This window comes from Corvus kubaryi, unplaced genomic scaffold, assembly GCF_017639235.1.
Source record: "Corvus kubaryi isolate FWS band 111438036 unplaced genomic scaffold, C.kubaryi_AGA036_p1.0 66, whole genome shotgun sequence".
In the NCBI taxonomy this organism is placed as follows: domain Eukaryota; kingdom Metazoa; phylum Chordata; class Aves; order Passeriformes; family Corvidae; genus Corvus; species Corvus kubaryi.
This window is the reverse complement of record NW_024582054.1, coordinates 27,041,887-27,058,097: the sequence shown is the minus strand read 5'-3', so window position 1 is coordinate 27,058,097 and position 16,211 is coordinate 27,041,887. Positions and strand designations below refer to the sequence as shown.

The following is a 16,211-nucleotide window of genomic DNA, read 5'->3' as shown; positions in this document are numbered from 1 at the left end:
TTTCATGTTTTTTTGGATCATGTCACTGTTTTTTTAGGTTGACAGAATATGGCCTATTCTGTGGTAAAAATAAGTTCATCAGCTTCACCATGTCAACAAAAAGTACTATTCACATGCTAGTCTGGTAATAGAATATTTAAATATATTTACTATATATATGTGAGTATGTTGAAATGAATGAGTATTTTGAGGGAAAGGATACTCCCTCATATGTTAACATAGATCAGTTTGTTGTCCATTGTAGACCCCAGAGAAAATAAGTATTTGTTTGACAACAGAATTCCGTTCCACCAGACTGACTTATCTAACAAAGCCAAGTTTGATATGAAATACATTATTTAAAAAACCTTGCTTATTCACATACTTACATTTAGATGCATACAGCTGTGGAACAGCCCCCATTTTGCCAAGAGTTGCCCATAGACAGAATAAAGGCAGTGCTTTTTTGTAAAGAATTTGAAGTCTAATGCTTGGTATTAAAAACAGAGCTCATGTTTATTATCTTTTTAAATGTCCAGAGGGGGTTAGATAATTTTTTTTTCTTTATGAACTATAGGCATCTTTAAAAATAAAAAAAATCATTGCTGAGTGTCATGGTGTGATGCCAAGACACTGAGACTAGAGGTTTGAAGAAGGAAACAAATTATTGCCTGATTAGGGGAGTGGGGGGAAGGCATCTTGCTCCTTTTCCCTCATGACTCACTGTTGGAATTTACAAGTCTTATGTGTTTGTCTAAATTAAAAGCTTAGTATTACCATATATTAATTACTAGCACAAGATAGCTCAAAATACTTCACCTCTTAAATGAATGTGCTAGCCTGGGATATAGGAGGTTCATTCCTGGGTTTGTATCAGACCCCAGCAGAAGGAGATTTTAAAATTCTTTTCTTAAAGTGAAAAATGATAATCGGTGATCCCAAATATCTTTGAAATCTTTCTGCATTTATGAACAGTTTTTCTATCAGTCTTGAATCCCGTGTCTCATTTGTTCTTAAATTGTGGTAAGATTTTTAAGTAAACAAATACTCGAAGATACGAATTTTAACACTTCAGGCTGGTACATTTTTCTGGGAGTTGGGAAATCTGCCATTATAATCTATTAGACTTGAAAACATGTAATAATCTTAAATGTGTTAGGTAATTTATCAGTGGAGTGTGCTCAATGTTCTGAGGTTCTGGAAGCAATTTTTTTATGACAGACAATAATAGAATTCTATTGTGCAATAATAGACGCCATCCTTCAGAAGCAGATTTGTGTGTCAAAGGCAACAATGGTACCTGGAGGACAAAGCCTAAATTCTACAATAACTCAAAGGACCAGCAAAAATATGAACTGCTTAGTGGAGGAACAAAAAATGTTTCGAACTTCAAATTTCAGTCGCTCTACCTGGGGTTTAGGTCACCCTGTTATTTTTTTTTAGATCATGCTTAGAAGCAAGTACATGTGCTGTATTGGAGAGCAGGTTTAGCATTGTGGTGCAGTAGGATGTCGGAGCAGCTGAATTCCTTTCAGGGCTGAGGTTTCACAATGATGAGCTGGGTTAACCATTTCCTGCAGCTCTGGAAGAGGCTGCTTCCTCTTCCTTGCTGCTCATTCCCACCATTGGCTGTGAATGGGCTGCACTGTTTGTCTCAGTAAGCTGATCCAGCTCACTAAAATCAAATGTAAAAATAGCTGTATCCAAAGAACACTGAAGAGATTTATGTACACATGTATATATGTGAGTATATACATGTACATGTGTGTGTATATTGCATTATGACTGTTGTCTTGTCCGTGTTGGTACAGGAGGGAGCAGACTGTTGGGCTAAGATTGATAACAGAGAAGGGGATGGGCAAGTGGAATCTCTCTCTTCAAGTATTTTTATTTATTCAGTTTATTGTGGAGCTCTACCCCAGGCAGTGTATTTTGAACAGGTGAGTAGAACAGCGAGGTGAAACTAAAGGTCTCTGCAGTGCGGTAATGTTGTTACTTCAGAGATAAGTTATGGTTTCACCAATTTCCACTCTTTATTGCATACCCTGTAACACTTTACATTTTCTCTGAAATGGGAAAAAGTAAGGGATATTGTTTTTTTGGTAAAATATGTGGTCTTTGAGGAAATCTTGAGAAACAAATATAAAATTGGGACACAAAAAAAATGGAAAACCAGTAAAACTTAACTGGTAGTTGCTAGTCTGCCATCATTTCCCACTCCTCACTTTGCAGTATTGCATTCCTTCTAATTTCTGCCCATTATTTCCTTATTCTCTAGATTCATAGTGTATTCTAGCCTAGTTCTTTGGTAGTGGAAGTACAATTAAGATTTTTGTTTTAGTTTCCATTCTGCTTAGCAGCAGAATTCTATTTATGCGTGAAGAGTCTGTAGCTATAAAATACTTTATTTAAGGAATTCCAACTCCAGCAGGAAGCAATCTCATCTAAACTTGCATATGTTGCAAACACTGTATTTAACCCATGTATCCTGATACCTAAGTTTGACGAAAGGACTTCTGCATTCGCAAGGTTAAACTTTTGTTTATAAATTGAGAATGGGGGAGGAAACTGAGGCTTCACTTTTGTGTAGGTGAAATGGATGTAACTGCAGGGGTTGCTGAAGTCCTGCATCCCTGCTGCCCCCTCTCTTGGCTCTCTCTGGTATTTGTCTGTTTCTGTGCTGAGCTGTTTGCAAACTCAGCAGGAAGTTGTTTGCCCTTACTTTTTTTTTTATTCCTTTGTTTCTTTCCCCCGCCCCCCCGGGATACTTCTCTGCCAGCTGAGCACACTGAAACTGGCTCGGTGCAGGGTCAGATAAGCACTGGAACCAGCACAAGAAAGGGCAGAAGTGTGTAGATTGCAGGAAGGATGTAATCAGTTTTATCAGTTTGGGTTTGGATTTTGTAGCCTGAAACGACTCCATGGTGGTGAATGAATATGGGGAGATGGATTCATACCAAAAGCATCTAGATCTATGTCCAAAATGGCAAAGAAGCATAACTTCCCTGCTCTCTGAAGTCAGAGCAAGTAAACAGTGAGTTTCCAAGGTCTCTGCTAGGCTGATCTAGCAGAATCTTTCCAGTCCCAAATCCCATGCTCATAAGCAAGGGGCATTGACTAGCATCTGGATTAATTCTGTGTTCTAATCTCTTGGGAGCCAGTTGGACTCTGGGAGACCAGAAAGCCTTGTTTTCCTTAAATCCAGAATGTGTCTGTCCAGACCTACTAAGGTGAACAGCTGAGAATTGGTGAGAGTTCCCGTATTAGATGAAAAAAGCAGACAGAGCTGCATAAATGTGTGGAGAAAAGCCTTGCCTGCATAGCTCTCTGGTATTGAAAGGGAAAGAAACAGAGTGGCTTGAGAATAGCAAGGTTTACCACAGCCATTCAGTACAGGCTTATCTGCATCAATTTTTTTTTTAGTTTCTCCATGAAGCTGCGTAAAGTCTTAGTTTATAGTAACATGTACAGTTTAAGTTGAGAAGACATACTTTGAATGCATTTTTGCATGAGAAAATCCTTTTCTAATCCTGTTTCCTAATGCAATTTGTCTAATTTATGTTTCAAGACAGTGCTGCACCTGATGGTATTCTTACTGCTGCTCTGCAGGTGATACTTTCAACATACTAATGGTACTTTCAACATAATTCAACTTTTTTTTTTCTTACCTCCTCCTCCTCCCCCAATGCTTACTTCTTTATAAACAGACTTCAGAAAGACTGAACTATCTCACTGTCTTCTAAAATCTTAACCAGGGTGTTGGTCAAAATCTGTCCTGAATTTATTCTACTTAGCCAGAGGGGTTTCAAATTACTTAAATCCAGAATGTTGTCGTATTATGTTTTTAATAAATGTTACTGATAGCTCAATCACTTGCTTTGAAAAGATAAAATGTAAGGAGAGGATATTTTCACATTGTTATGGTATAATTGATGTCTGTAAAATGGTCATCAGGCTGTTAGTGTTTTGTAGAGAAGATAATGTGATAGAGCATAAACCGTGTGATGGCATGGACAGCATAGGAAACTAGTATGCCTAAAAAGTTTAAACAGTTCAACCAGTGGTTATTGGACTGAAACTGTTACCCATTGACAGCTTAACTAACTTGTTTGGGCATCTGAGAAAGCATCTGTGAAGCCACTGCTTACAAATCATAGAAGATAATTTTTATACTACATGGGTATGTTATATATCTCAACTTATTCAAATATATACATTGAAGTAGACAAACCGGGTTCTTAGTGTTAAAGTTGCTATTCAGATCCCTCCACAGAGAAGTGGTTAGGTTTTACTGCTGTGTATTTAAAATGCAAGTTCTTGGAATTGAAATTTTGAATGATTCTGCAGGCTAGTGAATGGGTTAATTACTGTCCAGGCACCAAACAGTTGGACTGTAGGTACACTTCGGGAGATGACTGAGTTCGTGAAACAGTGTCTTGTGAAAATAAACTATGAAACTCATCTCTGTGTACAGCTTTATCTCTGCATGCAGCTCTGAATGTCTCAGCATGCCTGATGCTTAATTTCCTAATATACTGTTTTATTGTCCCAAGTCATCTAAGTTTCAGTCAATTTTAGCTGCAAGTCTGAATCACATACTTCTGATTATGGAATAAAGATCTGTAATGGTTGACTTCCTTTACACTTCTAGATCATGTCATGATCAACGCAATTATTTTAAAACCATATCACATGGATTAGAGTCTATCCTAGCCCATGTCACCTGGAAATCTTTTCAGTCCTTTTTCTGAATAGCTTTTTTGGTGTGCTAATAGTACAGTGGAGCTGTCATTTTATTGTTATTTATTAACACTTCAGCAAGGGCTTGTTGGATATGGGAAGATGCTATACATGTCCAAGCTTTACATGCAAACAAATAAATTTCAAGTCTTGTTTGCAGTGCTCTCCCCCTGCCAAAATCCTGGCTGCAGTACTTTATTTTTACCTTCCTCCCCCTCCCCCCTTACCGTCCTCCGATGGTGGAAAGCACTAGTATTTGTTTTTGTTAAACAGATAGGAAGTGAAGTGGTGAAGGAGGTTTAAATCAATTTAAATTGTGAATTATAAACTGTTCTGTTTACCCCAGTGTGATTTTGAAATCCAATTCAATACTTACATTGGAATAATTTAATTTATATATCAACTATTTTAGTTTTGCTCATTTTTAGCTAACATAAAGTACATTTGAATTGGATTCACTTTCATGTGTACCAACCATTAGAATATTTTGATAGAGGAATTTTTGTGTTTATGGTTCAAAATTATAACCTGAAAAAGCAGTTTAAGGGACATAAAAGACATACTAAATCAGAGGATTTACTGTACAGTGTTTCTAATATGGTATTTTTGTGTTTCTGGGCATTTATGACATTCAACCTGAATGATCTTTGGGATTTGAGTCTTCAAGGCATTACTGGATTACCCCCATTTGCTGCTGCTCCCTTCCCCCAGTCATCTGAAGCTACCAAATACTGCTCAGTTCCCTTTCTGAAGAACTGAGAAGCTTTGACACAAAATTACAAGTAAGCTTCATCTGGAGCGTGCGTGTAGTTGCCCTTATCTTTTCCATGCAGGAAAAGGCTTTTGGTCAGCTTTTTCTTATTATCTCTCCAATAATTTAGAAATTTTTTGAGCACTGGGGTTTCAACAGCCTCTTTTCTTCCAGTGCTCAGGGATGAGTGTTCTGATGTGTCTGAATTTGTCTTCCTCCCCCCTACCTGAGGTGGGGACCAAAGTCTTTCAGTGATCCTTCTTGTTAAGTAATGCAGTTTTCTTGTGAGACAAGATGTGTTCAAATATGTGAAAGAAAGGAAAAATATGAATATTGTCATGTAGATATGTATGTTTTTATATATAAGTGTCTGTAGTCATACTGGAATAAACAGTTTGATTTCCTGGGGGCTTAGGGGTACCACTGTATTTCTTAACATCTTTTGGAGAGCAGATTGTAAAATCCCTTCCGTATACTCCAGCCTCATATGGGAAAAAGGAAACATGCTCCCCAAAAATGGCTCTCTCTGTAGGTTATTGAGTGTGCAGTTCTTAGTGTAGTGGAACATCATGTTTTTTACCTCAGTGAAACAGGTTTAAGAAATGCATAAACTTAGTTGTCCATTTACTGAAGTGGAAGTGATCCGTAAACCTAGATACCTGTCTCATTAAGTGTTACTAATTTATAATGATCTGTGAAAATATTGATTTTGTTGTTACTGTTGATGGGGTTTTGTTTTTATGGGTGCTTTGTTTGTTTTACTTTTCCCAGTATAGTCCATGGATTTTTGATTGATACAACTGCAGAAACAGAACGATAATATATAGAAAAAATCCAAGGTGTTTTGGTTTTTTAAATCTTGGATGCAAGTTATAAGACGTTAATTTTCATCTGGACGTAATATTAAGGTGTCTGTTTAGATTCATTTTCCACAAATATGGAAGAACTTATCTTAGAGAGCGTCTGTGCAATCATGTGTATTTGTAGTTAAGCGTGTCTAAATAAATTGTACATTTGCACATTAGGCATTTACAAAATGGCTTATATAGCAAGAGGAGAGAAGTGACAATAGTGAGAGAGTAAAATAGGGTGGCAAAGTGAAACAGAAGTTATTAAGACAAATAAGCTGTAATTTAAAGTTATTGCTACCCTGCATGCAGTATGGTGTTATATTCCTTCTGAACTCTTGCTTTTCTTCTTACTCTTTCATTACTTCTCTAAGTATTCTTAGCTGCTCACATCTATCAGTTTTCATCTCTAGCTTTATATTCAGTAGTTTTCCATTTTGTGTAGACATTTGATGTAAAGTTGTATACATTTTAGGGAATTATACTTTTGAATTTTCCTTTATATCCTTTTTTTCCTACGTCATTCCATGTAGTTTTCAGAGATCAGGAGTGTCTTCATATTAAAGTACTTTAGTGGGATCACAGGCTGCAATAACTTTCCTACTGAGTGTTTTGCATAATCTGCAGGTGTTTAGATTTGCTACATAGGAGCTTTTTCACACAGGGCAAGACTCCTTGGATCTTATATGGGATTTGTTTGCATTTAATATAGGAGAACAACTTACGTCAGTATGTCAGTGAAATACTGCATGTACCTCACCTCCTTCATCTAAAACATTCAAAACTTCTTGAAATTTTAGTGAGGAAAATCCCCTTCTTGCTTTAATTTAGGATTGTGAGGCTGATACGTTAAGTAGCCAGAGACTGTGGTATTCTTATCTCTCTACATATATTCTAGATTTGTATTTACCTGACAGTAACAGTTCTAAAGCAGCCAAATATCTGCACTGGATCAGGTACTTAGTGTGGAGATGATCCTTTCATAGGGCATAAGGGGCTACCCTGTGTTTGTATTGGTTTTATTATTTATCTGATTTACAAATTACACACATGTTTTCAGTTATTTCAGGAGGCATGACAGGATGAAAGGGAAGTTCAGTGACACATGTTTATTTTAGTTCCTATTCTTCTTTTGAAAGATCCCAATTATCCAATAGGGATGACAGGCTTTAGTGTTTGACCCTCCCATATACTTCTGGTCTGCATGTCTGTATTGTCTTCCTAAGTAAGGATTTTATGAGTTTGGGGGTCAGTTTAAAAGAATTCAGACCATAACCATAGTTGAAAGAGCGGCACAGTAAGTGTTAAAACAGGCCCAGCTTTTCCTCTCAAATATTTATTCGTGTGATAGTTTGTTTTTCTGGCAGATCAAGATACAATCTGGTTTTGGAGAACAACCAGATTAGACTTTTTCCATCCTTCCTAAAGCAAAACAACCCTTCCCTTTTAAGAAATAACCTTGAGTTTCTCATTTATTTAAAATGTTCTCAGTTGCTAACAGGTTAATTTTTTTGAGTTGCAGCGTTTTAAAAATTTGACACTATTCTACCAATGTTATTCTCAATAAATCTCTCAACATGGTACAAGTCTGCAGAGGAGGAAGGAAGAATACTGCATGGGATCAGAATGTTTTTGTTGGTGACAAAATGCCTTATGGGAGGACAGTACTAATTCTGAATGTTGAAGCATTTTAAATACAGGATCTTGTTTGCTTTGTCTGCTCTGCTGCTGCTGGTAGGGGAGGGTAAAGTAAAAATGCTGTGGCTCACAAGCGAAGTTTAGAGCTCTATACTTTCCTCTTCTTGGGTAGCACTGTAAGGTGCTACACAAAATGTGGCTCATAGCTCTGAGAGAGATGGGTTATCTGGTTCTGCTGATCCTTCATAGCGTGGGTTGGTTGGTTTGGTTTTGGTTTGGTTTTGTTTTTACCTTTGGGTCTCCTCTCTCCATTTGCTCTAGGAAGGGAACGGATCAGGCTGGAGAATTATGCTTTGCTCCTGCAATTGTAGAGTAAGGACTAAATGCACTGTTGGTGCCATCGCTCTGCCTGTTCCCCACTCCTGATCCTGTATAGCGTTGACAGGAATGATGATAAACATTTGCTGTCCCTTGACATGATGAGACAGTCAGAAACGTAGTTTACAGTTTATATTCTCTGCTGCTTGAATTATGTCCAACAAGAAGACAGACTTTGCCAAGAATGGAGTAGTGCTTGAACTATAGTACTTTTAGGCGTAAATATATGGCGGAGTTGTTGTTTTTAAGCTGGTTGTTCGATTTAAAACATTTCTTTGATTTAAGAAAATGTGCCATGGAAATGTCTTTTGACAGCTCTTAGGATCATTTGCTCTTAGGACTTCTGCTCCTGTCATGGCCCTCTTCAACAGGAAAGTCATTTCTGTGTCTTTTGAGACAGAGCCTTACATGTAAATTTATTTAAGATAAATACTTACTGTTCATCATTATTATAATAGCAACGAAGACTACTATTGCACAATGAGAGGATAGCAGAACTCCCCTACTGCAACCTTGCCTAATTAGGTGAAACTTGATCTAGCCTATCTTGTTCCTGTCACAACTGTGGCCTGTCTTGTTTCTTTAGAACATCTTATCACTGCTCGTCATTACTGCCTGAATTCATGTGCCAGTAGACCAAAAATACTCCATTTAAGTAGTTTTTCACTGTAGTTGTTGCACAGAAACTGTTATTAGGTTTTAGCTTTACACAATATTTTTATATTCACTGCTATTTACAACTATCCACATGAAGAATATTTTAAGGATGGTTCTTCAGAATATTGTAAAAACATCAAAAGGGAAATCCTGGCTACCGAAAAAGACTGGACTTAAATCTAAACAGTGGACCAAGGACAGAATTATAAAAAAGAAGGTGGGATAACATTGGGTTTTGTTTATTTGCTGTAATATTAAGCATTTTTGGATTTATTTTTGTAAAAGCGAATAGTGAATCTTTATAATGGATTTGTGTGTGTGTGTGTATGTGAGATTTTTACTTGAAGGTCAGGGATTATTGCCTTATATGATTTTCTTCTGTATATAAAATGTCTGAAATTTTAAATTTCACCTTGCATAGCTTGGTTTATTATTATTATTAGTAGTAGTAGTTTTGATTCAACCAAAGTGGACTTCTGAGTGTAAAACAATAGCTTTTAATTTTTAGATCTGCGACCTTAAAACTAAAGAAGTGTTTTGGAAAGAATTATTCCACTCTGATGAAAGGAAAATTCTGCTGGCTTGCCTGTTGAATCCCCAAGGATGTATTCATTTTTCACTTACAATTTTTTACCAAGCCAGATAACGTCTTTACATCTAAGATTGAATGGCTAGTACTCCCTGAAAGCAATGCACTAAACAATCAGGATTTTGTTAATACTTCCTGCTTAGTGGGAGAAAGCTGTGGTAGTACTTTCTGCATTCACTCTATTGAAAATGAAGAAAGAATGGTGCTGGTTCCATTTGCAACACTACATATGGTTGTGTGTCTATAGATTTTGTAGAAATTGTTCCTTGTTTGTAAAATGAAAAAATTATGTTCGCTGCTGCAAATCATGTTTATTATTTGACAAAAAGCATGATCTTTAGTAAAAATGCCATGTTGGTTGGTTTTGTTCTGGTTGTGATTTACTCTTCTTTGTTTGATGGGGTGTTTTTTTCATATTTTGTTAAAAAGTTTGTAAAAGAAAAGATACAAATGCCTGTCTTTGTATCCTATGCTTTTTCAATGAGATGATTTTTTCTATGCAGTAGGTAGGTCAGGCTTTTCTGGAATTCAGTGGATTTTGGATGACTTTGCTGTAGTTGTTGACAAGGTCGAACACAAGACTGTAGAAACATCAGCACCTCCCTGTCCTTAACCTTAGCCAAAATATTTTTAATAATTTGAGAACATTCAGTTCCATGATACAAATTTGATGGGACACTTTTGTTGCATGTGGATTTTGACGATTGTTTTCTTTCAGGAAAATTGACTCGTACCCTCATACTGAACTGTGCTCGTCAGCTTTGCCTGGTGTTGTCAGACTGAGCTTTCTTTCCAAGTAAATTGCAGTGTTGCTAATGCCAATATACAAAAAAGCTTGAATAGGACTTTGTTCCACATCCCCACCTAATAAGTGTAAAATACTAAATTTTTTGTCTGTCTTATCTGTCATCTGGTTCTTGAGTCTTGATGGAGGGTGTCCTTTTTTTGTAGAGTGTGGGGGTTCAGGTGTGTATGGATTTTTTTGGTGTCGGTTTGTGAGCGGTTCTTTGGTTTAGGTGGGGGATTTTTTTTAAACCTTTCATTTTAGTGAATCCAACTTTTTTTTTTTTCCTGACTGGAAAGCTGAGATTATTATGTAATGAAAGGACCTCTGAAGCTGAGTCATCTTGAATTCATTTAGTTTTGATTTTAATTTATTGCCAGTTCACCCGCGTGTACTGTGAATTTTACAGCACTACAGTTGTGTTGTTCTTCAGCCACATCTTCCTTAATGATTTAGAGAGTAAAATATTTAAGAGTATTTTTTAACAGTTATTCATATCTCATCAGCTGATGAAATGGAATGGGCAGTTTATAATTTAGGACTGTTTTCTCAAGCTTGTCATGCATTTCAGGTGTGGCATACTGGTTACCCTGTCAGATATGAAAGATTTAGACCTCTGAACATTAGAACTAAGTTATGTGTGCGATTCTGTACAATGAGGCGCAGTTGTAGCGCCACAGTGATTCCTCTGTCCTTTTCTCTAGTGGCTGTGGGGCCACACCTGTACTGGGGGTCCCCACTTAACTCCGAACCATTTGATTTGGAGGACCCTGACCTGAAGATGTGAAGAATAGTAGAACTGTGAGCATCATGTTCCTATTTTATTAAACAGAGCTGTTGGAGTTTATGGACAAATGGAAAGATCACTGCACCACTGCAGCTTTGTTTCGATCTGGAATCTTGATGTCCTCTGACCTTCTGACTTTTCCTGTGTATTGGTAGTGTTTTGTGCATTTGCAAATGCATCAACTGCTGGAGTTTTCTGAGCGTTTGATAGGAGTTCATTATTTAAGGAATTCTCATATTTATAGGCCTAAACAACTACTAAAATCCTTCATTATAGCTAGGCTATTTGCTAGTTTCTTAAATAGATCAGATTTTTTTAAAAGCTTTTTAATTAATCAGCACAAAATTTTGCCAGCTGATTTTTATTGGTTTGTTTCAAGGTGCTTTAGATAAATCTCATTGAAATTAGGCAGGCAGTACTAGATGAGGTTTGTCATTCTAAGATTCACAAGAAAAAATAAATTCCAGAAGATAAAAAAATGTCCTTAGTGAAGACAGCAAGTATCAAAAAAAACTTTGGAACTTCTTCAGAGCTGCTTGATTTGACTATCAGTCTTCTGCTCTTGGTTGATAGATGGTAATATCCATTTGCAATAACCCTATAACAAATCATATAATGCTAATTTCAAGGTGAGAACTTATGTACTGAGTTGTCGTGAACATTGCTGGTTAGAGCAGAGAGTCTTTCAAGAAGTCTCCAGCTTTCACCCTTTAATAATAGTTGTGTATATCATGAAAGACAGCATATGGCCCACTGATTTTTAAACAGTGAAACAAAGGAAGATTTAAGAGCCTTGTTTTGGGAAGAATAAAAGTCTCTTCATTTTTAATCGATGTTGCCTGATGGAGAAATGTGCTCAGCAAGAACTTATCAGTGTACCTAGAATTATCCCTGTATTCCAGAGTCTCTTATGTGGTAACTGGTGTCTTGACAGTCCTTTGGTAGAATTATTTGCGTCAAGGAGCAACAACAAGATCTCTTGCTGGTTCTCCAGATGTAGCAATTTAGGAATCAAGCCAACAGATAATATGATGCAGGGATGTTGAACTCATTCTGTAGCAAGTGCCAAATTATATTTTCCGCTAGAGAACATCACAAGAGGCATGTTTTATAGATTTCTCTAACTTCAGGCGGTGTTGCTTTAGCTGATGAGGATAAATATTGCACTTGGACAGATATTCTTCTAAAATAATAGTTTTATATGTAATGCAATCTCTTTGTTGTTTTGGTTTGTCCCTTTTAAGCTATACTCATTTTTCCCTTCTGTAGCCACAAGTTAACTGCCCACCTTTTAAATTTTATCTAAATCTCAGCTCCTGTTTGATTTTAGCAGAACTGTCCAAATCTAAAAGAAGGCGTTTCAGTGTTTTAATGAATAACAAACGGCTTCCCTAAAGATAATGTCTGGAGATCTGGCAGTGGTTCACTCCCATGGATTGACTGTGACTTCTAATATAGTGAAATGTAGTCTGAAATCTGATATAGGATTATAGTGTCTAAATGATCATGTCACTCTTTTGTCCTAGGCAGATGCTAGAAACTCAGCATTTGTTAGATAAGTTGTTTTTTTAGCCCTGTTGATATCTTGGTTCTCATGGCCTGTAGTCTGTGGGTTGTTTTTGTTGTTTACACAAGTGAACTCTTAGTTGCTATTGTTTTCATTAGGTATTGTTTTCCTAGAGCTCTGGAAGTCTTTCAGTTAACTGCTGTGTACTTTTCATTTAATAGTTTGTGGATCTGTCTTGCTGAAGATAGTTGCTGTTTCCTCCCTTTAGCAAAAATATTAGCTTATTTCCCTGTGCTAGAGAAAGCCTGCCACTGCAGGAGTAAGGGGCTTCAGATTCCAGATATACAATGATGCTGTAGCAGTTTCTCTGTCAAAGAAAAGAAAGTGTCATAAGTATCCCCTCAGCAAATAAATATCAGGTAGTTGTAGGTTTTTGAAATAGCCTGAATCCTGTTGAACACCTGTGGTCACATATGACAGCTCGTGAAGGGAGCAAAGGCAACAATCCTGGAAGTCCTGAGAGGAAATCTCTGTGATTCTGTCAATTCTTTAAGCCTTTGCAACTTGTATGCCTTAAACAAGATTTTACTACATTTTTGTAATATTTCCTTTTAAATTTATACTTCTGCATTTCTGTAAGAGGAGTTAAACTCCTCTATAAGAAGAGTTAAAGAATTAAAATGATTTCTGTGCTTTAGCAAGAGAAGTAATTTTATGTACAATTATTGTCTGACAAGTTCCTGGTTGTGGTTTCTGTGGGTAAGTTGTCTAGTGCAGAGCATGGTGAAGGTGGAACTCAAGGTAGATCAGTGGTTTTTTTTCAGTGATTGCAAAATAGCATGTTAATGTAACTAGCATATGGGCTGATGCAAAAAAATGCTTTTGTGAGATAAGTATATTGACGTACATTTAGGCAACATGAAAGTTTCAGATTTGATCAAAATCAAAAGTGTTGACCATAAATAATATAACCTTGTTCATATTTTTGAGTAACCTCATGAATGCTTGAGTTTACCGTAAAATTTAAGGTTTTAATGGTTGTTAGTAGCCCATAGCTGAATATTTTACATTTTTAGAGTCTGAGATTTACTCCCAGTTTTGTGGATTCTTTTGCAGGCCATATGGAGGCGGTTGGCTTCAAATTTGAAAGTGTAGTAAGAAATTATTGGTTTCACAAGTCTACATTTTGGCAGAAAACTTTGCTCATTTTTGTATTCTGTGCAAACTGAAGACTGTTGGTTGCACTGCCTTTGTGAATTTTACTAATGCATTCAAAAGCATCACTGGGCTTTAAATTTTGTCCTGAACTCAAAGTTTATACAGCTTGAATGTGAGTAGGATGTGAGGAAGACTGTTTAGAAATATGGAAATTGATTGCAGTTATTTTTCACCCCATATATGGGGAAGGGAAACAAGATATTAGAGGAAAGAAATCTCCTGGTGAAAACCACAGTAATTGGTAATAAATTTGCTGTATGTCTTGATCCTTTATTCAAAATAAGACTCACAAGCATACTGCAAGAAATTCTTCAACAGATTCATTTTCAAAAATAACAGCTTCGATCTGAAGGTAAATAATTGTTGGCAAAAGCATGCTGCTGTGTAACTTGTTGCTTAGACGGATTTTAAATGTTTCTTATTAATACAGAGAAGTGAAATTGTTTAATCTTACTGCTGTTTGTCTGGGGTTTGCACATACTAACATGAGAGATTTATTTGGGATTTGTTTGTTCTGAAATTTCAGTAGTATAAAGAAATACTAGTGATTTGAGTCAAGAAAGTATCTTTAGATGGCTTTAATTCAAACAGTTCTGTGGTTTTAATTTCATAGTCTCTTATTTTTTTTAATGTAATTGCTTAAAGCTTTACCTAATTAAGTCTATCATCATAAAGAGGGGCTGTGTTCATACTGCAACAAAAGTTAGAACTCTGATTTAATACTTGAAATGTACAACTACAGTTTCTACAGCTGTAGCTGATGGAAGTTTTATATAATGGCACGAATTCCAGGCAAGCAAGCTTGCATGAGACAATTAATAACTTGTCACTTTTTTCTGACCATTCTACATGCAAAGTCATGCATATCGATGTATCTCATCACCAAAGGGATGATTTTTTACATTTTCACATTTTGCCTGCCTCTCATTCTATAATTTTTCTAGGAGCTGAAATCCTTAGTCTTACTCAAAGTTCATGTTTGATTGATGGGGCTATGACATTTCAGTAAGAGAGGGCTTTGGAAATTTCAGTTAAAACTATCGTAGTAGCACCTTGAATATAGCAAACTCCTGGGACTCCCAAGTTAGCAAAATCAAAAGTTAAAATTCTTGGCAGATGTTGAGGTCTCTACTGTTCAAGAGAGATTCACTTTGAACAGGTCTTTTCTTCGCTGATTGTTCTCATCTTGTAGTTGTAGGCACCTCTAAAAGTTCTGAAATGGCAAAGCACAAGATCATGAATGAATGTTCTGGAATTCTTCGTTAGGGGAAAATGTATGGTGAGAAGATAATGCCTTCCAGTTCCTGTGAAACAGAAGGATTGAAGTTGGGATTTCTATTAGAAACAGTTTGGTACTTTAAGTTGATTGTGTATCAGCTTTGTATTTGAAATGTCTGTTCACTGATCTACTGGAAGAGAAGGGTTTTTTGTTTGTTTTTTTGTTGTTCATTTATACAGTGAAATTTCTAGGCTGGTTTAAAGACCAAAAAAGGCAAAGGGAGAGTCCAATATGACTAAACAGTAGTGTGTGAATTTAGCCATATTAAATACCCAGTATATTTTTAACTTGCAATCATATGTTTGATAATTCTTAAATTGACAGAAGTTATTAAAAAAATTCTCTATTATCCACTCTAATATCATGTAGGCATTCTAAATTTGGATAATGAGAGTAATGGATAGCACAAAGAAAAATTCATGGTTTTCATTTTCTTGGGTTGCAGGGTTGTTTTTTTCCAAGTCTTTGGTCCTCTGCTTGAGTGATCTTGCTTTTAAACTTTCCTAGATGTGTCTTCCTTTTTTAAACTATGGACATAAAATTACATGCAGGAAAAGTAATGATTCTCAGATCAGTTTTTACCAGGAACTCTGGTTTTGATTGGAAACATGGGGTTTAGTTAAAAAATGGTTGTACATAAAATAAAAAGCCAACAAAGTAGTTCCCCATCTTCATCCACAGAACTCACTTTCATTTTTTATAGTTGAATATGTCAATATTACTATAAGAAAATAATCTTAAACTTGTTTTCAATTCTAATGTTTCAGCATGTCCTGAAATAGTACTTGTCTGGTTCCTTTCTGATAGATCAAGTAACTCAATTTGCTGTAAGTAGGGTATCAGGAAATACCTACTTATGTGGACTTTGTTGTTGTTTTTACAATAAATATTGTTATCAGCTATCTGACTTAGTAAATTAGCTTTGGCATAAAGCAGTGGAGGTGTGGGTGTACAATTTATTTCTTCTCAAGCTGCAGAGTTTCAGGTCTTGGTAGCTTGAGGTAATAATTGAGTGAGATGTAGTTCTTGTCTCCACAAAAATTATTAAAGAGGATT

The 16,211-nt window shown here is 36.2% G+C and overlaps 1 protein-coding gene across 7 annotated transcripts in view; it reads left to right on the top strand.

Annotated features, from left to right (window-relative positions):
* The window catches only part of PPP1R13B (protein phosphatase 1 regulatory subunit 13B), a 69,011-nt gene that overhangs the window by 4,569 nt on the left and 48,231 nt on the right, over positions 1 to 16,211 (top strand). Inside the window, exon 1 of one of the 7 annotated variants that reach the window (XM_042048240.1) lies at positions 9,015 to 9,208. The exons of 3 other annotated variants lie outside the window; for them this stretch is intronic. In XM_042048240.1, coding sequence (XP_041904174.1) covers positions 9,083 to 9,208 — 126 coding nt within the window. In that variant the 5' untranslated portion in view covers positions 9,015 to 9,082. Of the gene's footprint in view, positions 1 to 9,014; positions 9,209 to 16,211 lie in introns of those variants that run through there. 3 more of the 7 variants (XM_042048239.1, XM_042048245.1, XM_042048244.1) reach the window with 3 other exon arrangements.